Source organism: Camelina sativa, chromosome 20 (assembly GCF_030686135.1).
Source record: "Camelina sativa cultivar CO46 ecotype springtype chromosome 20, ASM3068613v1".
NCBI classification, from domain to species: Eukaryota; Viridiplantae; Streptophyta; class Magnoliopsida; order Brassicales; family Brassicaceae; genus Camelina; species Camelina sativa.
This window is the reverse complement of record NC_141899.1, coordinates 10975784-11001141: the sequence shown is the minus strand read 5'-3', so window position 1 is coordinate 11001141 and position 25358 is coordinate 10975784. Positions and strand designations below refer to the sequence as shown.

Genomic DNA, 25358 nt, shown 5'->3' with positions numbered 1-25358 from the left:
TTAACGTTCGATGAATGCCAAATTACTCCATGAGACAGTCCAGAACATGAATTCACTAGAATTGGAACAGTAATACAACGTAAATTAAACGCATATCAAGTATTTCCCTTCTAAACAACAATTCTTTAATTAGTTAAAAATAACTTTGGTAGCTCTAAAATATAACCATTATATCACAAAAATATTGGTGACCCTGAAAACAAATTGGTGGCCATAAAATGCATAGAAAAAACTGGTTGCTCTAAGTTGTCATCTGGACTGGGCCTGATTACGGGAGCTTGTTTATTAAACAAGAACCAGTCCAATATTATACTTCAGCCATATATGGGTCTTCTTGACCGTCTATAAATCCTTCCTTTCGTCTGTTCACAACTTAACTTGAGATGTTTGGAAGACCCATATACTGTGGTGAGCAGAGGGCAACTCCTTTGGTAAATAGTAATTTTTAATAACCCAATAAGTCATAGGACGACCAAAGCTGAAAGCCCAAGAGGCCAAGACCGAGAGTAGATCCTGACGACCCTTGTTTTGTTTTTTTCTTTTTCTTAACAAAAACATTCCTCTAAAAATGTATTCCTTAACAGTATTTTTAGAATGATAGACAGAGGCATTTTCATTTCTTATTTAAGACTTATGCAAAAATAGAATGAAAATAGGCAAAGCCAAAGTTTACATATAGACATAGTGTTGACCAAGTTGATGTTGAAGATGATGAAGTTGGCACAGTCCACCGTTGATTGTGTAAAAAGGTAACAAGCAACCAAAAGAGATGTTAGGTATATAAATCATGTAAGAGGGGATTATGGATAACACAAATGGAATGAAGGGAATAGGAAACGCCACGTGATCGGAGGGAGGGACAAGAAGGTGGAGGCAACAAACAAACATTGAGTGGGGTAAGTGGATCAGACATGATAGATTGGATATTAATTGAAAAGCGAAAAGCGAAATGAGAGAGTGAGTGGGTCTATAAATGAGGACTAAAGGGTGGGGGTGGGGGACCCCATTGGGAATGATCCTCCTGATCCTGATGAGATCCTATGTTGATACGCGGTTTCGAATTTGAATGCTTTACGCAACCCACCCCCTAGCGACTCTTCTTTCTTTCTTTTTATTCACCAAAGTGTTATTTTTATTTTTTTCTTTTATTGTTTGTATATTACTTGAATATGTACATATATAAATAGATGGATATTATGTCCTTTAATTTTCTTCTTGCAACGAAGAAAAAAATTTGGCGGAAGATCATAAAGGTTTGACTAGAAGAATTAATAGAATTTGTATTACGATGAAGTTCATGCATTTGTTATATCATTGTTCCTTTTTTGGATGCGAACATGCAATGTTTATGGGTTATACCGAAGTACTAATTTGGTTGTATATAAACATGTGGTTGAATACTTGAATTTAATCAGATGTTTAGACTTATTTAAAGAACTTGTTTGTTATCTATCATATATGTAGTTTTAGGGTTTAGACTGCTTTAGAAGCATGTGTAGGTTGGACATAACCGATTTGATAAAACGGTGGACTAGTACTATAATTTGTTATTGATCGGATACAAATAAAGAATGTGATACATTAATACAATGCAGTGGTGTGTTTCAATAATATGATATTCGTTGATAGAAGAAATAGGGTATAAATATCGGCAAAAAAATCATGTAAATGACCTAATTTGTTCAAAATTGTCTTTGGCCACCTCTAAATGTATTCCCTCTCTATCTCTTCCCCTTCATACCACATAGATAGCACCGAATCACCGATAACTTGCCGGAGCAGCATAATGATCGTCCCACAAATCGATATATATATATATATATATATATATATTTTAAATTAATTATTAATTTATTTATAACTTTTAAATGGGCCTTCCCAAAAATAGGCTTGGCCTTGGATTACATGCTAAAGTCCAACAGATACAAAAGAAGAAAAACGACGTCTAAGCCTTTGCCGGAAAGAAGGATCGGATCCTGCTGAATGACCTGAGACGGATGCTTGAACAGTAACACCGGTGGTTGCAAGATCGACGGCTTTGCGGTGGATTCACCAGTTTGAGACCATTGATGGAAGCAACCAAGATCCATCAGGTTCTCTTCTCCAGCGAACCCACCTGATCTGCTACAAATCTTCCGGCCAGTTCCAACGTTCAATCTCAGGCTCCGCGAAGTCAAGTCCCGTTCCTAGCAACCTGCTTCATCAGATCTAACACCTCCCTTCTAGCTCCGGCGACAACCGCTTCCTTCAGGTAGCAACTCTTCAATCCGGTCTGGTGGAGACAAGAATCGTGGCGGTTTACAGACGGTGGTGGTCCAATCCATCCTCTATATCCCGGAATCCCACGAGAGCCCAGAAGATGCCAACCTCCATAGTTAACCACCGAGACACCGCAACTTAACCCTCCTGACTCCCAGCCGACTTCCGCCGCGAACCGCAGCTTTGAATGGGCGGTTGAACCCCGAGAAGCTCCACCGCGAGCCACCGCGACTTGATTAGAAGCTTCCCGAACCGCCAAACAAGAAGCCACAGTCGCATCGGTTAGGAGACGTAGCCACACCTCTGTTGCCGGAGAAGAGATCTACCCACCTCTGCCTTCCTCAAGCAGATCCAAAACCTTCAATTAAGCGCCACCCTCTTTACCTGACATCGACACCAAACCCAACCTGCAAAGCACCGCTTTTGCTGGAAAGAGAAGAAACTTCTCTGCTCATCTAAAGCCATCGAACCCATCGGTGAAGAAGACTGACACACGAGTACTCCAAACCAGATCCACTAGATCTAGTCACAGATTCATTGCCGTCCTCAAGCAACTTCACTGAACCTTCACCAGCAGTCACCACCAAAGGAGGCTTCGCTTCACGCGCCACCAACTCACCGAAAACCACCAACCCGAGTGGCCACAAAAATGGAGGACCACCTTACAGATGAGAAGGACGCTGTCGGGAGGAACAAAGAAGCTAAAAGGAAGAGGAAGGAGCCCTCTCCGGCGCCGGAAGGGCAGACCGAAGAGGCGACGAACTCAGATCTGAAATTTACTTTTTAGAGAGAAGGGAGAGAAAAAGTTTTTCCTGGCCACAAATCGATATTATGATCATTTATTTTATGGAGAAATTGCAATCCACCAAAAAAAAAAGTAATAAAGTAGAACCTCTATAAATTAATATTCTTTAAATTAATACTCGCTATAAATTAATAAAATTTTCCGGTTCCAAATTGGATCGGTGTAAAAAATGACACATTTCGATAAATTAATAAAAAAATAACTTTTTCGAAAATCCTAAGTAAAAATATGGTCTCATCAATATCATAAATTAATAATCAAGGTAATATTAATATATATATATATATATATCTAAGAAAATCTAGTGAAATATGACTATTTTTTTTTTCATATTCTTGAATTTGCATTATTATTGGAGCTCATCTCTAATCTTTTTCATTGTCGTCTTCTCAAATCGCATCCAAAAATTATGGAGAATCTTAAATACGATAATTACTTTCTTACATGTATTTGGTTCTTAAATTACCGCAATATCTTATTTGATTTCATCATTACCATGAATGATAGTAGCAATTTCTTCTAAACTTTAAACTTCTAACATTTATCATTTTTATCTAAACTCTAAATTTAACAATTACGATAGCCAAGATTATAAATTAAAAAAAATTCTTTAATATTATGAATGATAATAAAAGTATTTTATTTTATAATATAAAATTTTAAAATTATGAAAATTAAAAATCTTTTCATAAATTAATAAAATATTAATTTATCGATAAATTAAAACTTTTATAAATTAATAAAATTTCATGGTCCTAATTTTATTAATTTATAAAAGTTTTACTGTAATGACAAAAAAATCTTTAGAAAAACTTATCATAAATTAATGAACGGGAATCTAGAAAGAAGATAAACATAAATCTTCCAAAAGTGGTAACTGGTTATAGAGAGTACATTTCTTGACAATTAAATAATTTTGAAAATAAAATTATTCGGCTGGAAGAAAACTTTTTTTCCTCGATAGAAAAAAAAAAAACAGCGGAAGAGGAAGAAATACTGTCGGCTGGGGAAGATGTTTTAGTGGGTCCCATATGGGGTTGATATGTGGATAAGACTCACCGTTTTTTCTCTCATTAAATTTTGATAAAAAAGATGACCATCTCGTCATCGCCACGTCACATGTTCCTATCCAGCCGCAACGGTCATCAGTTCTCCACGTGTCCACGTCCCATGGTTCTATCTTCCCGCGAGCTAACCAAAAAAAAAAAAAGCAAGCGATTGGGGGAATATTATTACAGATAAATATAGTTTTATTTACGAGGCGAGTTTTAAAAGTATGTCCCTATTTTCTTGAATCTCTTCTAAACTGACCCCTTAACTTTCACATGTTTACTAATCTACTTTTATTACCTAAAGTAATCAAAAATCATTTCTGTTTAATATTTTCGTAGGAGGATAAAATAAGTTGACCAACAAGATAAAAGAAGATAAACCTCGTATTTGTAGGATAAAAATATATATCTATAAAAAATGTTAGTATATAATTATAATTTCTGTTAAAAAGTATATAATAATTTAATTATTTTTAGTAATACGATAAATTTTAGTAATTAAAAATTATACATTAATACGAACAAAATAAAACAACATAAATATCAAATGACGTTGGAAAAATATATATATTACAACAACTACTTTCTCCAATGCTACTGGAGTTATCGACACCAATAAAACAATTGTTATGATTATTTTATAAGATTTTCGTTTTGCCGTTGTTAGTCTCCACATACATAAATATCAAATTACGTTTATTTTTATATCAATGATCATTATCGCAGAAACTATACATGACAAAACAACTATAAAAAAATATAGTAATAAATTAAAAAAATATGTATAATTATTTTGTTCATTTTTGTCCTTATTATATATAGATATAGTGTTATGTATTTTTCTTAAAATATTTAAACAAAGTATAGTAATATATTTATATTTTATATCTAGAAAATGTTGACATGCTGCATGTTTTATTTTTTATAAGAAAAAATGATAATATATTTTATTATAGTACATAGTATATTCATATTTAATATTAAACATGGTTGAGTTTTGAAATATATAGTTTTTTATAAATATTTTTTATAATCATCATCCAAATGAATCTAACCTGAAACTGATTTGATGCGTCTCTCATAAACAGAAAAATAGTCAACGCAAACCTTAGTCTTTAGATGATGCTTACATTTTTGGGGTTTAAAATGTGAATAAGAAAAGTACAGCGACGAAATAATAAATAAAAGAAAAATAAGGTGAGAAATGGCATGCAAAGTGCGTGGATGAGGATAAGATTAAGCAACAGTTTATTCTGTCCCCTCTTCAAAACTTATCCCATTTTAAAAATTTTAAAGATTTGTTTCTTTTTTCTTTTTTGATAAGAAAGTAATAGTAATAAACAACGTGATAAATATTAATAATTCCTTTTTTGGTTTTATTAGTAATTAATGTTATTTGGAAAACCACCAGAGAGAGAGAGAGCACATAGACAAAGAAAAATCAAACAATATAAAGATCTCATCTTCTCTTCTCCTTCTTTTCTCCTCTGTGTCTTTTCTCTCTATTCTGTGTTTCAAGAAGATTTCAAACAAACAAACAAACAAAAAGTTCCATTAGTGTTGGTTTTGGTTTTTCAAAAGTCGATTAAAGATGGATAACAGAGTTGAATCATCTTATGTGTTTAATATCTCCGGCGATAATTCCGATGAATCTCCGGCGATGCCTAGTTGGTTATCTCCGTCTGATTCTTCATCTTCTCCTTGTTCCTCTGCTTCTTCTTCTTCCATTGGGATGAACAGCGACGACGACGGTGAGAAGTCGTCGGAAGATGGTGGAGATGACACTGGAGATAACGAAGTTGAGTCTCCTTACAAAGGCTCTCTTGAAATGATGGAATCTCTCGAACAAGTCTTACCTGTTAGGTGAGAGATCTCTTTAAAGTAACGATTTTTACAAAAAGTTTGATTCTTTCTTGTCGTAAAGTAACGATTTTTATAACAACTTATGCGATCGGTTTTGTTCTGATGATCGATGTTTGTGTTGTGTAGGAAAGGGATATCGAAGTATTACAATGGGAAGTCAAAGTCTTTCACGAATCTAAAGGAGGAGGCGTCGTCGGCGTTGACTTCTTCTTCGTCGATGAAAGATTTAGTAGCGAAGCCGGAGAATCCTTACAGTCGGAGGAGGAGGAATCTTCTCTGCCATCAGATTTGGGAGAACAATAGCAACAGCAAGACCACTCCACGTGGCGGGATCTCTAAGAAACATGTCATGAGTTCGAGTAGGAGCGCGTTGACCCTCGCCATGGCGGTGATGACCGGCGGAGAAGGATCTTCTTCCGGATCCGGTGGTGACTCGTCGCCTGGATCGAGTCCGACGACTTCTGGATCTCCTCCTAGGCAGAGACATCATCATCATCACCAGATGGTGAAGCTTCCTCCTTTGTATCCTAGGAGTCAGGGGTCTTTTAGTAATTTGACTTCGTCTCAGTCGTCGTTGGGTTTTTGTGCCTGGAGATCGTATTCGGTTGCTGATTTTCCGAGGTGTTTTCCGGCGACGGCCAGTGGGATTGGGTTTAATGACTCTTAGGACAACGATCATGTAACAATTGTTTTGTTTAATTTTTTAAAAATATTTTGATGTAACAACAACATCCGGAGAATGTATAGAAGAGTTTTAAAACTTTTGAATGAATTCAGATCTTTTTTTTTTTTGTTCTATCAAATAGATCACTACCAAATCTTTTCACACTTAAATCTGTTTATCTATGTTTGGAAAGTCCAACATTCTTCTTTTATTTTGTTCTTATCTAAGTTTTTAATGCTAAGAGCCTTGAAACCATATGAAATTATCTATATTTGTTTATATAATATGACAAGTAGTAATTAATAAGGTTTTATATGTTTGGTGATAATGATAAGTGGTCTGAGTCTTATCCACAAAGCCTCCCCAAGTACATTTCATACGAAAGAAAGAAGCATTTGTGTCCACTCTTTATAGCTAACTTTGGAAGCAAGTGGTTCGGCCTTTATACATTCTTCCTTTACTTTTTCTCTCTTTTTTATGAAACTGATTTATTAGCAAATTGGTAGTGGATTTTGCTGGTAAAAATATTGTCGTGGAGTTCCAAATTAACTCAGAAGGTAGAAGAGGGAAAATAAAATATAGTCGTTTTCCTAAAATATGTCCAAAAATAGTCAAAGATATACGAAGGTTAAGATTATATATTTACGTACAACATTGGTATAACCCCACATTCATGAATAACACAAGGTACATAGTCGCTATAAAGCTTAACAACAACAAACAAAACTCGAAAATGTCAGAAGAGCAGAATATACAAAACCTTCATTCTTCTGCTTAGACTCCATAATAGATGGAGCCGATCACAAGCTGTTTCCACTTGTTTCGGATTTATGGAGCTGGAGAAGTAACGAATTTGAAACGACGAAGATCGAGCTCAATGCCATTAGTCCACCTGAAAGCATTTTAATGGTCAGTAAGCATGATATATGACTGGATTCTGTGAATATATTAGACTGGAAGTGAAATAAACTGTTTTTTAATTAATTAACTGGTATGGGCCAGCTTACCTGAGAGGGAAGGTGTCATGGCGAAATCATACTGAGGAAGCAAGACACCTGCAGCAATAGGGATCGAGATGACGTTATACGCAATTGCCCATGCTAGATTCTGATATACTTTCGACATTGTTGCTTGTGCAAGACTCAGTGCATCCACAACCTATAACCAGAAAAAAAAAAGAAACATGAGTGTATGCAGCTTTGATTTTGAACTAAGAGATTCTTGTCCCTTGAATGAGGGCAAGTGGCTCATGAAGCGTTTACATGAGAAAGTTTGTTGCGGACAAGTATGACTGATGCTGCGTTTGATGCAGCGTTTTCTTGTGCCTCGATCTTTAGAGCTATTCCTACATCAGCTTGAGCCAATGAAGGAGCATCGTTTATCCCATCGCCCACCTTTGAAAAATACAAAATATGTTAGTCTAACTTACTCCATTTCTATAACACACCAGTTCCATGCGCGTTGGTAAGTTTTCTAGGATTCGCTTTACCATGAACTTCATCGACTTTTCATGGGAAATAAGTAATAACTATAAGTTGAAATATCCTTCTTGCAATTCAATTTAAGAGCTTACCATAGCAACACGATGTCCAGAGGATTGAAGACTAGATATAAACTCGAATTTCATTTCAGGAGACAATGAATAGTTGGTTGATTCACTCTCAATCCCTACATTCTTTGCCACTGTTGCCACTGCCCCTTCCCTATCCCCTGATAAGAGAACTGTTTTGATGCCCTTCTCCTGAAGCCTTTTTAATAAGAGAAACAAGCAAAACTACGATGAATAGATCCCCACAAGAAAAGTAGCATGAAATTTCATGTTTCTATGCTGACTATAAAAACAAGGGTTGTTAGTTTCATTAAAAAATTGACAGTTAGAGAGAAAAACTACCTGCCTACAGTAAATTCAGCATCTTGGCGCAAGCAATCGGATATTGCAATAGCACCGATGATTCCTTCTCCTTCGCGGCCAACATATACCACAGTCTTCGAGTTCCTAGACGTTGATGATGTGCTTGATAATTTATTATCCAAAAAACTTTCCAGCTTCACCATGTCCGAGGAGTCGTTCTTTTTGAGGAAACGATCAGAAACCCACTCAAGTGAACCCACTGCAACCAAACGTCCATCTATTTCAGCCAAAGTACCAAAGCCTGGTTCTGTCAATTGGCCTCTTGTTTCTGGAGTTTCCAGATTCAGCGCTTCAGCCTCGTTTACAATAGCCTTTGCTATTGGGTGTGTTGCTGTCTTCTCCACTGCAGCAGCCAATTTAAGAACCTCCTGTTCTTCATATCTTAGAGAAGCAATACCAGAGACGACAGGTCTTCCTTCAGTAAGAGTCCCTGTCTGAAACAATAGCTCGATTTGTTCAACTTTGAAAGGCAACAGGAACTGTTCAATAATCTAGGATTTTCCATCTTCATATAAAAAAAAAATAGTGTAGAGAGAAAGATGGGTGAAGAGGATCACAGAAAGCCCAAAAGAGTAGCAATACCTTGTCTAAAGCCACACAATCTATGGAAGCCAGACGTTCCAAGACATCTCCTCCTCTGATAAGATATCCCCGCTTTGCTCCTGGACATATTTAGGCTGAAAGTTTCAACATCTCGAATTTATTGTTCTTTATTACAAATTTTCAGGTAATATTTACCCTATAAAAACATGAAGATTATCACAAGGACTGCACATACAACACAACATAAACTAGAAAGGAGCTTCTTCATGTTTCTAGCAGTGTCATTTTCCAATATTCTTAATAGTTGGAAAACTTTGCGCGCAATTAGGCTCTCTTCTCAGCTAGGTTTGCAAACTTTTATGTGCAAGCTAAATAGTTCGCTGGATAACATACCAAGAGAGGTGCCAATTAATATGGCAGTTGGTGTTGCCAGGCCCAGTGCACAGGGGCAGGAAACTACCTGAAGCACACAGAAAAAAACGAGTTAATTATCTGCTCAGCGTTTATTTTCCTCCAAAGTTTCTTTCCATCCCTCTTTTATCCTACATTCCCTTCTTGAATCCATATTTTTGCCACAATTACCATTTTCCTCCCTCATTAAGTGCGGCTAGTCCGTGATATTTTCACATAAAAGATACGTATAACTTTGAGATGCATGGCTCACTCACCAAGACATCCACGGCCAGTTTTAGGCTTAAGGCCAGAGGATCTCCATCAGGTCCAGCAATATCATTGAGTAAAACATCTGGGAATATGTGTGAACCAATGTAATACCTGAAGCAGAAAACAACTGGGTCTTTCACTTGGTGATCCTGAACAGGTAATTAACAGATGATGCTTTTACTTTATACTATAACTAATTAAAGAGATTCCTACTATACAAATATAAGAATCTTATTGAATTTCAGAAGTTATTTCCGATAGAAATATGAAAGAGGACCATACCAGAAGGCAAACGTCACTGCAGATAAAGACATTATAGTATAGACGAAAGGTCCAGCTATTGCATCTGCCAGCCTCTGTACAGGAGCTGCATTACCTTGTGCATCCTCAACCTAAAAATTCAGACAGGAAATGGTGTGAATGAATTAGAGAATCACTGGAACTGATGGTTCTGACTTGATTTTATTCGTCCGTTCCCTTATGAAATTAGGTTCAGCTTAAAACATGTAAATGAATTTTATATGTAGGATGACTTATTCATTGTATTTCTATTTGTAGCTGTCTTTTCTCGTTCTGTTTTCGAGGAGGAAAGAAGACTACAAATTACAATAGATTACTGGCTGCATTTTTCTTTTCACATGATGACTTTCATAGCTCCAACATGTCACATTGCGATGGAACTATCCCTTACAGTCACACAATGTAACTTTTCATTGGCTCTAAATTTACAGACACTAACCATTCTGACGATTTTAGATATCGTTGAGTTGGAACCAGTAGAAGAAGCTTTGATGCGTAGAGGGCCATCCTGAAATAGGTAAAGTGAAATTCAGTTGTTAGAAAAGATTCATGATCACTGTATGAGTGTATGAAAATCAAACTTAGTAACTGAGTATGGTTAGTGTAGCTAGACAGCAAGCTAACTTCCTGGGAAACGTGGTTCACATTATGACGTAAAGTAATATAGTAACGATTGATAAGAGGATCATACCCAAAGTAATAGGTGTGTCATTATTTGAAGCATTAAAAGAATAAAACCAAAGTAGCCTTTTGAAAGAATAAACTTTTGTTTAGGTAGGTTATACGTACCCAGTTTATTGTTCCCGCTGAAACAGAGCAGCCTTCTTCTTTAAACACGGGAAGTGACTCTCCTGTCAGCATAGATTCATCCACAACACTTCTTCCAGCTAGGACACTCCCCTATGACGAAAAAATAATAATTTAACATGATCACAACCACAATTAATAGTTTAATACTAACGCACTAACCAGTGACAAAGAATAGTAACATATCCTGATATCCATCATCAAGTGCAGAGGAAAATGTGGAATTTAACTGAATCCTAAAGAAGAGCTGATAGATCCACATGGTTTTGTTTTTCTTTCTCAGCACTGATAAATCCAAATATAATTTCCCAAAATTACAGAATGGTTACCACCCATTTAAATAGAATTACATTACTTCTTTTCAGAGACCCACACAATTATTTTTTGCTACGACCCGACAGTTCAGCATGGAAAACAACTAAGGAAATCGTAAATGTCACTTGCTAGAAAGACAGAAACACTTACATCGACAGGAAATGTTTCACCAGGCAAAACCAACAGCGAGTCTCCAACTCGGATATCATCAACTGGGACATTGACGCAAATTGAATCAGAGGAAAGTACAGAATCAGCTGCTGTGTTATTATTATCTGATGAAGTAATCACAAGTCTTGATTGAGTGGAGATGAGTGACTGCGAAAACACGTTTCAAGTCAAAAAAGGAGGAAAAAGCCTTCAAGTTAATCTTGGGAGGAGAATCAAGATATGCCCAACTTACCAACAGTTCATTCATATCGCTAGATGCTTTAAGCTTTGCTCTTTCTTCCAAAGAACGACCAAGGAGCACAAAGCCAAGCAGCATGACCTGCATACTAAATGACAAGAGCTATCAATCAGAAATAAACCATTGAAATTGTATTTTGCATGCATTGATAGTAAAAATAAAAAGCTTTCATCCTCTTGTAGATGTGCTAGAGAAACTCACCGGTTCCTCGAAGAAGGAAGCATCCCACTCCAGTTCTGGATTAACTAGTGAGATCTGCAAAATACCGAATGCAGAGAATTGCAGGTTTCAGAATAGGATACCCACCAGTCAAAGATAAATCACAGGGTACGAAAACTTACCAAGCTGATGGAAAATGCAGCCATAGATCCCAATCCAACTAACGAATTCATATTAGGTGATCTTTTCCCAAAAGCTTTTACACCATCAAACAGCAATTCTACAATATAAATTTATCTGTTTCAGCCATTTGTGTTTCCAAACAGCCTAAAAAAATCACTTCCACCAGTTTGGAGCGTTTATGAGACTCTCAGAGAATATTAGGAACCATCACGGCATCACTGTCACTTAAGTAGTGTGAACTAAATATTTTCTCTCTTATGAAAACGACCACCCAATCAAGGTAAACACTACTTAAGCTCAACTATTATGTAATCAGGCACACATCTAAGCCTCATAATGACTACTTTGTCACCTAAACTTATTATGCATTAGCTGGTAAGCATTATACATTAGATATTGTTAAAAGGTTTGAACAAAAAACAAACCTCTTCCTGGTCCCAATAAAGCTCCAACTGCCAAACCGCCTTTCACGTAAGAGTTGTGTAGCAAATCCCAAATCCCTCCTAGTAACATCAGGTACAAGAGAAAGTAATTAACTACATTTGTATCCAAAAAATGACATCTAACACTAACAGCACAAATTTGCATTATAATTCAATTTTAAAGTTAGAAAATGTGAAAAAATTGTACCGTGAGCAATATGAATTCCCAAGGAATGAAGAATATGGGAAGTGTGAGAACCGCAACACAGAGCCACCAGTGTCCACGCAAACACCACACGATTCCTACTCTTAACGAGCAATTCCTCTTTCTTACTAACCATCTCCTTCCACTTCTTCACATTCTCCGCCACTCCCATCCCCGAGACTCTCCTCTTAGCCTCAAAGCCACTCTCAGTCAATCTCTTAGCTAAACTCTCCGCCACATCCACCACCACATCAACCTCCGGTTTAAGCCTCACACCCGCGGTTTCCGTCAGCATGTTAACCACAGCAGACGCGACTCGGTCATCAGACATCAAAACCGATTTAACCCGAGCGACGCAGCCACCACACATCATCCCACTCACATCGAGTAAGACAGGCTTATCGCTCGTAACAGATTTCACAGATTCGATGGAAGATTCGGCAGATTCAAACGATTGAGTACTAATCTCGATCGAGTTTGATACCAAAGCACCACGTCTCGAACAGTACCGTCGGATACGAAGCCGGCGCTGTTTTGGAAAGCATCGCTTCACGTAATTACCGGGATGAGGGATATGCAGACTCGACGGCGGTAGAAGATGAAGCCGGAGAAGATTGCTCGCCATTTTCGCCGGCGAGACAACGACGAAAGTATACTGTATACAAGTAAGAATCTAGTGGTGCGTATGGGTTCCCGTTTAAGAAGAGTCGTCAGAAACTGACACGTCGGATTTAGATTTGTATATCCAAAACCACAAGTGGAATTTTAAAAAGCCAGGCTGTCACATAAGAAGTCAGAATAGTAAAACGCAGCGTTTTAATAAGTGAAGTCGAAGAAGATCTTTTAAATAAGACCTTCTGGTTCTACTAGAGGATTATGGGCTCCGGGGACACAGCGATGCCACGTGTCATCTTCTTGAAGTATCATTATTTTTTTTGGGAGGTACTTTATCTTCTTCCCTTCTTCTTCTTCTGCTCATTACTCTCTCAAGCTTCTCCTTTTACGAATTATCTCAAAAGCGTTGCTACAATGGAGGCGAGTGCGAACGAACCAGCTATGAAAAGCTTGAAATCCTTGCCGTCAGGAGCGATACCGAACTTTTTCGTGTCTCTTTCATCGGCATTTACGCAAACACCTCTTGTGCGTTCGAGCAAACCTAATTTGCTACTTGTACCACAAGCTGCAGACTCTGTCAAAATGATTCAGGACTTTCATCGGTCTCTGGTATCCGCTACTGAGAAATTCTCAGGGTTCGTCCATTCGCTCGCCTCTAAGAACCCTCTCTTTCAGGAAGCGGTTCGTCTTTCGTCCGAGTTTCGCGTTCTGTGTGATGAGGTAAACTCTCTTTCCCTAATTGACAGATTGGTTTGGTGAGAAACGAGTGTAGTTACTTCATGGGCTTAGGTTAAGAAGATAAGTGTGTGTGTGTGTATCCGATGAACCTGATGAAGACTTTTGCTTGAGTTCTTATTGTTATTGGTACTGTAATGGGTCATTTTTGAACCGCCTTTAACTTGGATCATATGCTAAGACTATGACATTTGTTGGACAATCTTTTCACATTTTGAAATCTGAGTTATATATGTCCTCAAGCTAGGATCTTTTTAAAGATGCTATATTCAATTCAAGATGGAAACTCGGTTTCAAGATAACTAGGGCTATGCTTTTGTGTGCCCTTTGCTTCTGGTTTTTAGATTTTGTAGATGAAGAGCCTTTTCTTGTATTTCAGATTCGTTTGAAAAATCAAAATGCTACGAGGGTGAGGTTTGCAATGTCTAATCACGGATTTGCTGCGGTACTGCCTGGTGATTCAGTTGCAGGATTGGTGGTTGCTAATGGGTTGATAAATTTCCTCAACATATATAACACCATCCTCGTTGTCCGTCTTGTACTCACCTGGTTTCCTAGTGCTCCTCCTGCCATTGTTAACCCCCTCAGGTTAAAAACTTGCCTTTGTATTTTTCCTGCTTGTATTGGGAAATGCCACTACCATTTTTTTAAATCTTATCCAGGTTTCAAAGATTTAAACACTCAATAGGAACAAAATCTAGATCAAATAAATCCTATTCGTCATTGCTGAAGTTAGTTTATTTGCTTGATTTAGAGGGAGTTTTGTTTGGGAAATATACTTATATGTCCAACTCCTGAATTGTCTAAGGATTTGTTAAAACCCTGGTGGATCCAATCTAATTTTGTGTATGTTGCCATTGTATCAGCACTTTGTGTGATCCATACTTGAACGTATTCCGGGGATTCATACCACCTCTTGGAGGATTAGATTTGTCTCCCATTTTGGCGTTCCTTGTTCTCAATGCCTTTACCAGCTCTGCTATGGCACTTCCTTGCGAACTCCCACCAGCAGAAGGAGCGGCTTCTCCATCTTCTGGTGAAACAAAGTGGATGAGAAGGAGAAGGTTGAGCAGCCACAAGGACCACAGACCGAGCTCAGCTTCTCTATGAACTGAACCTGTCTAAAAAATCTTCCCTTTTTCTGCGCCTTAAATGTAATATCTACCTTTCGAGTAAATTGTATTCTCATCTTTTGCATTTCCGAGTTTTTGTATAAATTTTCTTTAGAAAATGAATAAAAGAGTTGTGTTCCTGATATACAAGAAATATTGTAAAACTTTGCAAAAGATGAGCTTTTCTTCTTCATTTTGCGCCATCAAATCAACTTTCACTCTAAGCAGAGGCTTTGCACATCAAGACGAAAACAAGAACGATGAGGATGACAAGCAACCCACCAAACGAACCACATAGCCTGTGAATCCAGTAAGGATCAAACCTGGTCAAGCTCGGGTCATAATACAGGGATGAGGCAATGGCCAAAATCAACAAGAAGAGAAGCACAGAGAGGCAAAACATAAAGCTGAAGAGTTCTTCCTCCTCTTCTAGATCTTCCTCTGATAAGCTATCAATGTAGAGAGGCGAGAGCACGGCTAGTACCGACAAGCTTATTGCCAAAAGCTTCCATGACGTAGTAAACCTCCCCATCATCGGGTTAGACGATCCCGTTTCCATCCAAAAAAAATTCAAAACCCCAAATGTTTAACTTTCTTTACAATCCTCGCTTGGAGTTCATTTGATTAGGTAAGGTAGTTTGGGGTATCAGTTTAGGTGGTATGGTTACTATTAACACTGAAAAAAGGAAGATTCTTTAGTTTCTGGTTCAACAGTAATGACCACACATTGCTAAAATATTCCATGGTATCGTATGCTTAATACTTTTCTTTTTAGTCCTATCTTTTTACATAAAAGCAGAGCCAAAAAGACATTATACCACTATTCGTATACACTACCTTTTGTATAACTATGAACCTCTACAATCAGATAAATTGGTCCTAACAATGCAGTGGTTCATCAATTCAGAGCTATATATACAGTACATCGCGCCAAAACTTGTCCACTCATCAGAAGAACTTGGCACCAACATTTGGGTGAGAGTCCTCAAGGTGAGCATAAAGTGAAGTCATTTTCAATCCGGTGATATGAATCTGTGATCTTGAAAGTTCTTCAAGATATGCATTCTCCACCTACAACGACAATACCGCCACTACATAAACAAAAAGGCACAAGTGGAAGCTTAATTAACTACATGTTTCTCTACTAATATCATACCTGTGTCCATCCAAATAGCTTGAGTGATTTAAGTGACGAGCAGCAACTCAAAATCCGACGTAAGTCCTCTTCTGTGAGCTTACGACACCACGAGAGGTCCAAATACTTCAACCTCTTACAAACGTTGGCAAGCGAAAAGGCAGTATCTGGACCGATCTATCGTAACAAAACTCCTTTAAACACTCTTGGGGACAAACCAGCTTAAAATTGAACGAGACTTTAGGTAACTACAACACTCACATCTACGACTTTGTTTAGGCAGAGTTGGTTAAAAGAACCTCCCAAGACTTCAAGAAACGCAGCAACAGCTTCGTCACTGTCAAAGTAAGCCCCCCAAAGATTGACATTCAGAACAACAGTCTACAAAATTTATGTAAAAGAAAGAAAGATATTGTGAGACTTGTGCAAACCTAAATCTGTTATTTCCAAATATGACTGAGTTCAAAGATTTGCAGCCCTCGGTAAGAAATTCCAGTGACTTATCAGTCAATTTCCTCAATTCTGAGATGTCAAGAGCTTCTAACTTCTTACAATATCTCCCAATATGCCAAATGCAATCATCAGTCAACTCACTAGTTTACCATAGACAAAAGCAAAAACAAAAACATTAGTTTCCAGCATTAGTAACGATTTGAGTCTTTTTCAAGGCCTCTCAAAAGAGCAACTTACTGGCAATTAGCGAGAGATAGATCAGTGAGATTAGAGCAACTGAACATAAAGAAGGCTCTAAGAACACCATCATTAACACTATCGAGTCCTGCAACCGAGAGATAGTTCAATTTCTGGAACTTATACAGGCTCCTAGTGAACTCTTTACACCGTTTCATCCCTTGGCATCCTTCAATACTAAGTCCTTTAAGAGTGGTTCTAAAAGTATCCGCAAGAGTCCTCAAACCTCGGGAAGTGAGAAGAGAGCAGTGAGAGAGGTTAATAAACAGAAGCAGAGGAGAAAAACTCGCGATAAAGGTCAATGCATAGTCTGTCAAAGAGAATGCTCCTTGAAGAGATAGCGTAGTCAACGACGGGAACCCTTCAGGCGAACGTTTCAAGAACTCGGTTATCGTGTAATCCGTAATAGCTCGTCCGCAAAGATCAAGAATCAACACCTGAAAGAGTAGTAACAAGAATTTACAAAATTCAAGATTGCTGCTAACAAAACTCCAATTCCTACTAACAAACGGATTTGAAATTACGTACCTTTAAGGTATCTCTATCAGAATCACACAAGATCTTAACCAAGTCATCCTCAGTTAAACCAACGCAGTTACTCGCACGAATCTCACAGGGAGAATCACCAATCAAAAGATGCATAAAACGTGCGTCTAGTTTGCCAAAACCACTAACATGACGAGATAGCTTCTTCCTCAAGTGGTCAGGAACAAGTTTCAAAGACTTGATTGCTTCAGAGTTTTGAGCAAGAACTCTCACACTCAAATCCGTAAGCGATGGAGCTTTCCTCTGTATAACTACATCAATCTCCATATCATCAGCACCATCACTTGTTGTTGTAGAGATCTCATCTCTTCTCATCTTGATCACTTCCTTAGCTTTCTGAAACTCGCTTCTCTCTTCATCATCTCTCTTAACATGATCATCATCAGCTTCCTCCTTCTTTTTCTCATCAACAGTCTCATGATCATCGGAATGCAAACTAAGAGCAAACCTTTTCGCGGTAAGGTAGTCTTGTTTATTTTTTCTTCGTTTCTCTCTCTCTTCAGTCCACTTTGCATACCAATCTTTGAAGTCAGCTGTACGATCATCAGAACCGGTGATGCTCTCTAGTTCCTCCATCTCGTCGTGTTCCAACCCTAGTGATATACCTTCACGATTAGCCTCCTTCGCTGCTATGAGAAGTGCTCCGATAATGTCTGCATCTGTGCTCATCCGTAGATTTTCTCGAGAATCGTTGGGAGAATTTGATGGATTCATCTTGGAGAGATCGAGTCGAATCTGAGTCGTCTTCTTCTTGATGGTTAGGGATGAATCATGAATGAATCAGAAAAAAAAAAAAAAAAAAAAGGAAAAATAAAAAAAAAAGCAAGACGTGTATTTATACCTTACTGAATTGACCTCATTAGTCAACTCCTCTTGTTATTGGTTCCTTTCCTTCCTATCTAAAACAAATATAGAGCATGCAAATCTTTTATTGGTTATTTTCTGAACAAAATTGGAAAAATTTTCAACTAATATTATTAAAAAAAAATTATGAGATAATTGGGGTGTTATTATTTAGACATCTAATTAGGGTTTTAAGATTTAGGCTTTGCTAAATGTGTGATAATTGAGGTGTTGTTATTTAACAAATAAGGAATTAAATGTGTGATAACTAAATTCAGAACAGCACAAGAAGCCAAGTCCTTCTCCTCCAACTCTACCATGGGCTCATTAGGATCGCAGGCCCATTTTGGTGAGCCTGTTCTCAATCAAAACTTATGGTTAGGACTTGGTTAACAACAGTTACGGAAATCATTTTATATCGTTTGGAAACAAATACTTCTCTTTTGCTTTGTTTAATGTTTTCTATTTTTTCTGTTTGATATTTTTGAAAGAAAAAAAATGTGTATAATATTACTTTGGGGATATAGAGATTACAAATTATGCTCAGCAAAGTCACATGGAACTTTTTCCAACACCAGTAGATTTCATATCAATAAAAACAAAAATGAAGATTTCATTGTAGATTGATATAATGAATACTAGTGTTTTCTTGTCTCTCAGATCAACTTGTTTATAGTGTGGTATCAAAGCTAGCTACCTATTATTTTATTTTATTTTTCTAACTTTGGACTTCATATGAAATGGAAAAAATAAAAAATCATAGGAAATCTTCATCCTATCATTTGTTCATTTGTTCATTTGTTCATTTGTCTTTGTATATACAAACTACAAAGTATACAACGTCAAAGATCGAGATCCTTTATACAGTAAACCTTCTAAAATATTATAACATCATAACTAAAATATTTTTATTAATTTATTAAAGATATTAATTAATCTAAAAAAATAGTTGGAACCAAAACATTTACTAGATAAGTGAGTTATTAAATTATAAGGATTTTACTGTATATGCAATTGGGTCTTTTTTTTTTTTTTGTCATCTGTAATTATATTACTTCAACTTTTGAAACCACAAGTTTACACACATTAAGGATACGGACCAATCTTAAAATGCAATTGGGTCTTTTCACTTGCTTATTATTTTTTTTTCTTATTTATTGAGAATATTAATAAGAACTGAATTTAATTAGGAGGGTAGGGACCAAGTCATATATACAAGGACTTTGGATGATTGTTAAATCCAAAATCCATAACAGCAACAATATGTGCAAGTAGATGGCCTTCCAAATTTGGATTGTTTTGAGAAAATATAAGTTTTCATGTAAACTCATCATGCATAATTTATTTTTTCGTATATATATATATATTATATAATAAATTTAGACAAGGGGTTCTTATTCAAAATGTCATTTTTAGCGACGGCATTTTCGAATATACCATTTTGCTAAAATATTATGGATTTTCTATTCTTTAACGTTAAAAAAGTTTATATAATTTTTTTTGCTAACGTATTTTATAACGAATACTAAAATTTAAGAACAAATAGAACCAACTAAACCCAAATATACCGTGATAATCGTATGTCTAATCGTATTTTTGTAACTTAAAAATGACAAATTCATAACAAATTCATAAGATTTTAGACAAAATGGCAAAATCCATAAATGTTATCATAAAAAATGGCAAATTCATAATTATTTTTTTACTTTTTGTATAATTATTGACAGATTTTCTTACTTAAAAAAAAAACTAATGGCATATATAGTCATATTAGTTTCTAAGATCTCAAGAATATAGCTTTTGTCACAAATATGATTTTGAGTGTCCTAATAAATATGGTTCGAGTATAATATTGCCATATTGGTGAAAATATTGATATTTACAGTGACATATACAGTATACAGTGATTAATTAAACGACATATACAGTGATTTACTTCAATCTCGTTATAAAGAAGTGAATGAAAAAACCATAACTCTGCAGTTCAAGTATAATTTACAAATAATGTTCTTATGTGTGAGTGTGTCTGTCTATGTATAGTACATACATACCGTGTTGGGCATATCACATCACATCATTGTAATGTCGTTGTGGAGAGATAGAGATATGAAAACTGAAAAGTATGTGAATCGAAATCGTTGAATGTGGAATGGTCCTTCCTAAAAGAATAGCTGTAATTGAACTCTATATGACATCGTTTTCTAGTGGACCATTGTATATTCAACACATATACACAAATACTATTTCGTTTTGTATGTTTATGAATTCATATGCTGTTTCGTATTGAAAATGTTCCTTAGTTACTTAAACTGAAACGATGGACAAGTCCGGTTTGGGAGATTAAGCAAAAGATAAGGGACTACAGTCTTCTGAAGTTAATAAACGTCAGTGATCTTTTGAGAAAAAAAAAAAAAAAGGAACATCAGTGATTTTAAAATTGGGAAACCTATGGGTTTAAACTTGTATCTTTAATTTTCTTAATGTAGTTGATATGATCACACGAATTTATATATTTAGGGAATATGCACTAGATACCACAATTTTCAAAAGTATTTAAGAAACTACCATAGGACCCACAGTGCATTCTCTCTCCTCATATACAATTACTTTTATACCCATTACATATATTACATGTTATTTGTTTAAATATCATGTAATTTTTGTTTTGTGAACGAAATTATATATCGATTTGGGTTCACAAATGAAATGGTTAGGATTTAAATTTTACAATTAGAACGAAATTATATGTCGGTTTGGGTTCATAAATGAGATGATTAGTGTTTAGATTTTACAATTAGAACGAAATTATATGTCGGTTTGGGTCCACAAATGAAATGGTTAGGGTTTATATTTTACAATTAGAATGAAATTATATGTTGGTTTGGGTTCACAAATAAGATGGTTAGGGTTTAGATTTTACAATTAGAACGAAATTATATGTCGGTTTGGGTTCACAAATAAGATGGTTAGGGTTTAGATTTTACAATTAAAACGAAATTATATGTCGGTTTGGGTTCACAAATAAGATGGTTAGGGTTTAGATTTTACAATTAGAACGAAATTATATGTCGGTTTGGGTTCACAAATAAGATGGTTAGGGTTTAGATTTTACAATTAAAACGAAATTATATGTCGGTTTGGGTTCACAAATGAGATGGTTAGGGTTTAGATTTTACAATTAAAACGAAATTAGATGGTTAGGATTTAGATTTTACAATTAAAACGAGATTATTTGTCGGTTTGGGTTTACAATTAAACGTTATTTAGTTCAATATAACATGTAAAATATAAATATTACATGCTATTTTAAAAAATCACACCAAATATTTCACTCTTTCTATCTAACACTAAAACAGAAAAGGGTGATTAAGTCTTTTCACTCCAAAAAAAACGTGGGCCCTATGGTATTTTCCAATGAAAAAATGTTGTTGTGGTATTCTCTTAAATAACTTTCAAAATTGTGGTATTCTCCTAATTAACTCATATATTTATATAGTAACGGCAAGACCGAGGACGTAAATCGAAAGCATCTTTATGATAATTGTCTTCTCATCGTTGTTCGATTGTGCTCTATTCTTTTTTTACTTTAAAGTTTCATTTTTTCATTTCACTTTTTTTTTTTTTTTTTCTCTCTTTGAAGTTTTCATTTCTTGGACACTAAAACTTTATCTTTCTTTTCATTTTATGGGGGAATCATAGATATTCTTTTGGTTAATTAATTTAATTCGCTACAAAGCAAGTTAAAATTCACATGCATAAAGCATCTCCATTCACGTGTCAAACGGAACGTAATTCCATAAAACCCAACCCACGCAAATTAAATTTTCGCGATGGAAAAAAAGAGGGTTTAAAAACATAAATAACAACTGTCATCAAAAATCAAATTAATCAGCCATGACAACTTTATAAAGATCTATCTCACCAAACCATTATTTTATGAATTCAAGTTTGAATTTTGGTCTCCCATTACCCCACTAGAAATCAGGATTATAAGATTTTTAACCCAAACATTAGTTGTCTCCAAGTTGAAGAGTACCTTTAATACACTTCAAATCTAATAAATAGTTAAAGAAAAAGGCTGAACCAGTATTAATCTGTAGCATACTATTTACATCGATTTAAATTTGGCTCCAGATCTCAATTTCATTATAACTATTTTTTTCTTTGTTACCAAAAAATTTCGGAATTTTTTTGTTTTGACAAAAAAAAAACTTCGGACTTATATACAACCAAAACTAATTTTGAGAGGAAAAAAACTATTTTTGTGAGCCTATATGAAAGATAAAACTGTAGTATGAACTATATATGAAGGATAGAATAGAAGGTTCGAACCTTCATCCTTTAAAGCCAAGACATAAAGCAATAACAAACTAATTAGCTAATGAGAATTTTGGAAATAAAAATAGGCAAAAGGCCGGGTTTACCACCATAATCTGTTTTGGTCGACGAAAATAATGCGTCGTTAAAGGTCTAGTTACAGTTTTATGCAAAAAAAAAAAAGAAGGTTAAATTACTTATTAGAAGATAGACTAATCATATAATTAAGACCTACTAAGCCAATTCTATATTAAAAATTTAAAAGTAATATAATAAGTTATGTTATGTATTGCATAATACCTTTCCTCGATTTAGACAAATCAAAGCTATAAAATAGTAATATCGTATTTGGCTGGTAGTGACCCATAAGCAGCAGATAAAGTAATTAAAAATTTGAAGAACACGTCCGTGCATGCATGGCACGTTTAGCAGAGAACGTACTAGGAAGGCTCTTGCATGGGAAATTCTTAGCCCATTGTTTATTTAGTCTATGCTTTGCCTCTTACAATGAAATCATCATCTTATAATTGCGTTATCTAAAGCTGTGAACAAATATATAAAAATTAGAATCTCATCTTTTGTGAAAGAGAAGAAACAAATAGAAAAGCAACGGGAAAAGAAAAGTTGTTAGAGGAAAAATAATTTATTATATGTTTTTTGTTGGGAGTGGGGAAAATCGAGTAAGATTTTGGTTCGGAATCCAAAATTTTGAAATCTTTTTTTTTTTTTCTTGTTTTTTTATACGAAGATTTATCCACTTACATGCGACAAGTTTTCACATTTTTTCATTTAAAAGGGCACTTTCTTTGTTGAACAGAGATTGTAGTTCTCTAAGAAAGGGAGTTATGACATCACTAAAAGATGTTAAAATATTGGCTTCTTTCACCAAATTAAATATCCTTTTTGTGACTTGTGACTGTGGGACTTATCTAGATTGAAAATATTTACGTATTTAGTCGTCGAGACGTCGACGATATATATGCGACAATGTACACATATTTCTTTTCTGCACGTTTGATGGATTAAATATATATTTGTTTTGTATGTTTGCAGCCGAGTGAGATTAATTAACAGAAATCTTTCTTACTTCGTATTATGTAAGACCAAAAGTCGATTTGAAGTTTTCTTTTCAGGCAAACTAATTTTAGTGATCTATCTAGCTATGGGTTCTTCCAACTAGCTTTACGTTATCTTTATGGGCATGTGAGCTTTTTTCCAAAAAGGAAACGCAAAATAGAAGACAAAAGAATCAGAATCTCTTACGAGGAACACACGAAAATATATATATGATTATCAACAATAACAAAAATATAAGCAAAGGAAAAAAAAGCAATATATTGTGTGTGTATGTAAAAATTGTTATCTTTTTGATAATATATATAGAAAGGTTGGTGAAGCTCAAAACCTTTTTCGTTGATTCTTTTGTGGTAAGAAGAGAAGAATCTGATGCCCCAAATCTACAAGTCTTATTAATTAGCTTTTCTTTCTCTCGTAAAATGGCAAACCAAAAAAGATAGTAATATGGAATAACGAGTCAAGTAAACCTTCCGTGACTGATCAACGGATCCATCTTTTGAGTTTTTTTTTTCAAATTATTCATATGTGAAACACTATATACCAATCATGATTCATGTAACGGTTGCACCATTAGTCGTAAAGAATCTCCTACATACCAAGTTGTATACATTTGATCAATTAGTTTCATACTTTCCTTTTTCTTTTAAAAATCGTCTTTCTCACCAATTCATATCTATTGTCAATACCACTCGCGTGCTATATAACATGGCATTGATATGGACATCATCTAATTTGCTTGCCGTCGACATCTTTATATATATATATATATATAACTTCTTGTTCGATTTAAAATTGGTAGATTTCGCTATCACATCACAGAATTATACAAGTTACAACAGTACTCAATATATGAATCTGAACTTTGACTGGAAAAGTCTATGACATGTCACAGTTTTTTAAATAAAAGTTGGAAAAAAAAAAACAGTTTCAGTTTTCTATCATATAATAAATTTTAATTGTTTGTCACATATCGTCAAGTGCATATATTATTCGAGCGGTCCAAATCGAATAGTATATAGGACATATATAAGAATTTAGTAGTAATTATCCAAGATAGGGTCGTAGTCACAATAGTATCATGGACCGGCTCCAATATGGATGGTGGGTGATTGATTTGTTGATCCATTTATAGATTTTGGATTAATTAGTGTGGGACAGCATGTGAAGAAACTATCTTTTCAATGTCTATCAATTCTCTCATGCATCTCTTATCCTAATGAAATCTAACGAGGTCATGAAGTATAGAAACTTATGTGGAAATATAGGGATACGTAATCCAAATGTGAAGAATAATCATTTTTCACATAAGTTTTTTTTATTCATACGATATACCTCAATTCGAAAGAATAATCAATTTTTATTCATACGATACCTCAATACGAAAGAATAATCATTTTTTTTTAACGTGTTAAACAAAATAACATTTATTTCAGCAATGAGGTCGACAACCTAATTCTTCAAAAACTCCAATTTTTTTCAACAATGTCTCTTTTGATCTCTTTTTTTTCTATCATAGTTCCATACATCATTCAAGATTGTTAGACAATCTTCTCACTTAATGGACGGGTTAAAAAAAATGATTACATTAGTATTAGTATTTCTAGAGTCAACATATATTAAAGGATAAATTAGATTCCAAGATAATATTTTAAACCAAAATAAGAACGTTTTTCTTGTTATGTTCTTCATAACTGGACATGACTCATAGGATAGGCTGATAGGCCACC

The 25358-nt window shown here is 35.2% G+C and overlaps 5 protein-coding genes across 8 annotated transcripts; 2 read left to right on the top strand and 3 right to left on the bottom strand.

The window, feature by feature from the left end:
• The first annotated feature begins 5394 nt into the window (after positions 1-5394).
• Positions 5395-6768, top strand: LOC104770517 (protein OXIDATIVE STRESS 3 LIKE 1). 2 transcript variants are annotated; one of them, XM_010494951.2, is made up of 2 exons: positions 5395-5979; positions 6106-6768. In XM_010494951.2, exons 1-2 carry the CDS (start codon positions 5708-5710, stop codon positions 6644-6646), a joined length of 813 nt encoding a protein of 270 aa, XP_010493253.1. In that variant the 5' UTR covers positions 5395-5707; the 3' UTR covers positions 6647-6768. The 2 variants fall into 2 exon arrangements, with proteins under 2 accessions (XP_010493253.1, XP_087361968.1); XM_087505842.1 differs by having other exon boundaries at positions 5860-5997.
• A 445-nt stretch (positions 6769-7213) lies between these two features.
• Positions 7214-13355, bottom strand: LOC104770516 (copper-transporting ATPase PAA2, chloroplastic). 2 transcript variants are annotated; one of them, XM_087505841.1, is made up of 17 exons: positions 12565-13355; positions 12360-12437; positions 11934-12031; positions 11794-11847; positions 11587-11680; positions 11334-11501; positions 10851-10961; positions 10501-10569; positions 10044-10153; positions 9767-9872; positions 9492-9558; positions 9138-9217; positions 8535-8989; positions 8217-8391; positions 7906-8037; positions 7651-7801; positions 7214-7535 (listed from the first exon to the last, which is right to left on the bottom strand). In XM_087505841.1, exons 4-17 carry the CDS (start codon positions 11814-11816, stop codon positions 7444-7446), a joined length of 1833 nt encoding a protein of 610 aa, XP_087361967.1. In that variant the 5' UTR covers positions 11817-11847; positions 11934-12031; positions 12360-12437; positions 12565-13355; the 3' UTR covers positions 7214-7443. The 2 variants fall into 2 exon arrangements, with proteins under 2 accessions (XP_087361967.1, XP_010493252.2); XM_010494950.3 differs by having other exon boundaries at positions 11587-11673; positions 12565-13348.
• An 87-nt stretch (positions 13356-13442) lies between these two features.
• Positions 13443-15168, top strand: LOC104770515 (ylmG homolog protein 2, chloroplastic). The gene is made up of 3 exons (XM_010494949.3): positions 13443-13896; positions 14291-14499; positions 14778-15168. The coding sequence occupies exons 1-3, from the start codon at positions 13459-13461 to the stop codon at positions 15019-15021; spliced, it is 891 nt and encodes a 296-aa protein (XP_010493251.2). The 5' UTR covers positions 13443-13458; the 3' UTR covers positions 15022-15168.
• On the bottom strand, positions 15117-15694 carry LOC104770514 (uncharacterized). Its single transcript, XM_010494948.3, has one exon. It carries the CDS (start codon positions 15580-15582, stop codon positions 15244-15246), a length of 339 nt encoding a protein of 112 aa, XP_010493250.1. The 5' UTR covers positions 15583-15694; the 3' UTR covers positions 15117-15243.
• On the bottom strand, positions 15117-18217 carry LOC104770513 (uncharacterized). 2 transcript variants are annotated; one of them, XR_015593420.1, is made up of 7 exons: positions 17377-18213; positions 16849-17285; positions 16590-16751; positions 16420-16495; positions 16180-16335; positions 15861-16094; positions 15117-15699 (listed from the first exon to the last, which is right to left on the bottom strand). XR_015593420.1 is itself a non-coding variant. In XM_010494946.3 (6 exons), the coding sequence occupies exons 1-6, from the start codon at positions 18106-18108 to the stop codon at positions 15972-15974; spliced, it is 1686 nt and encodes a 561-aa protein (XP_010493248.2). In that variant the 5' UTR covers positions 18109-18217; the 3' UTR covers positions 15723-15971. The 2 variants fall into 2 exon arrangements, 1 of the variants encoding a protein (XP_010493248.2); XM_010494946.3 differs by lacking the exon at positions 15117-15699 and having other exon boundaries at positions 15723-16094; positions 17377-18217.
• Positions 18218-25358: the final 7141 nt, after the last annotated feature.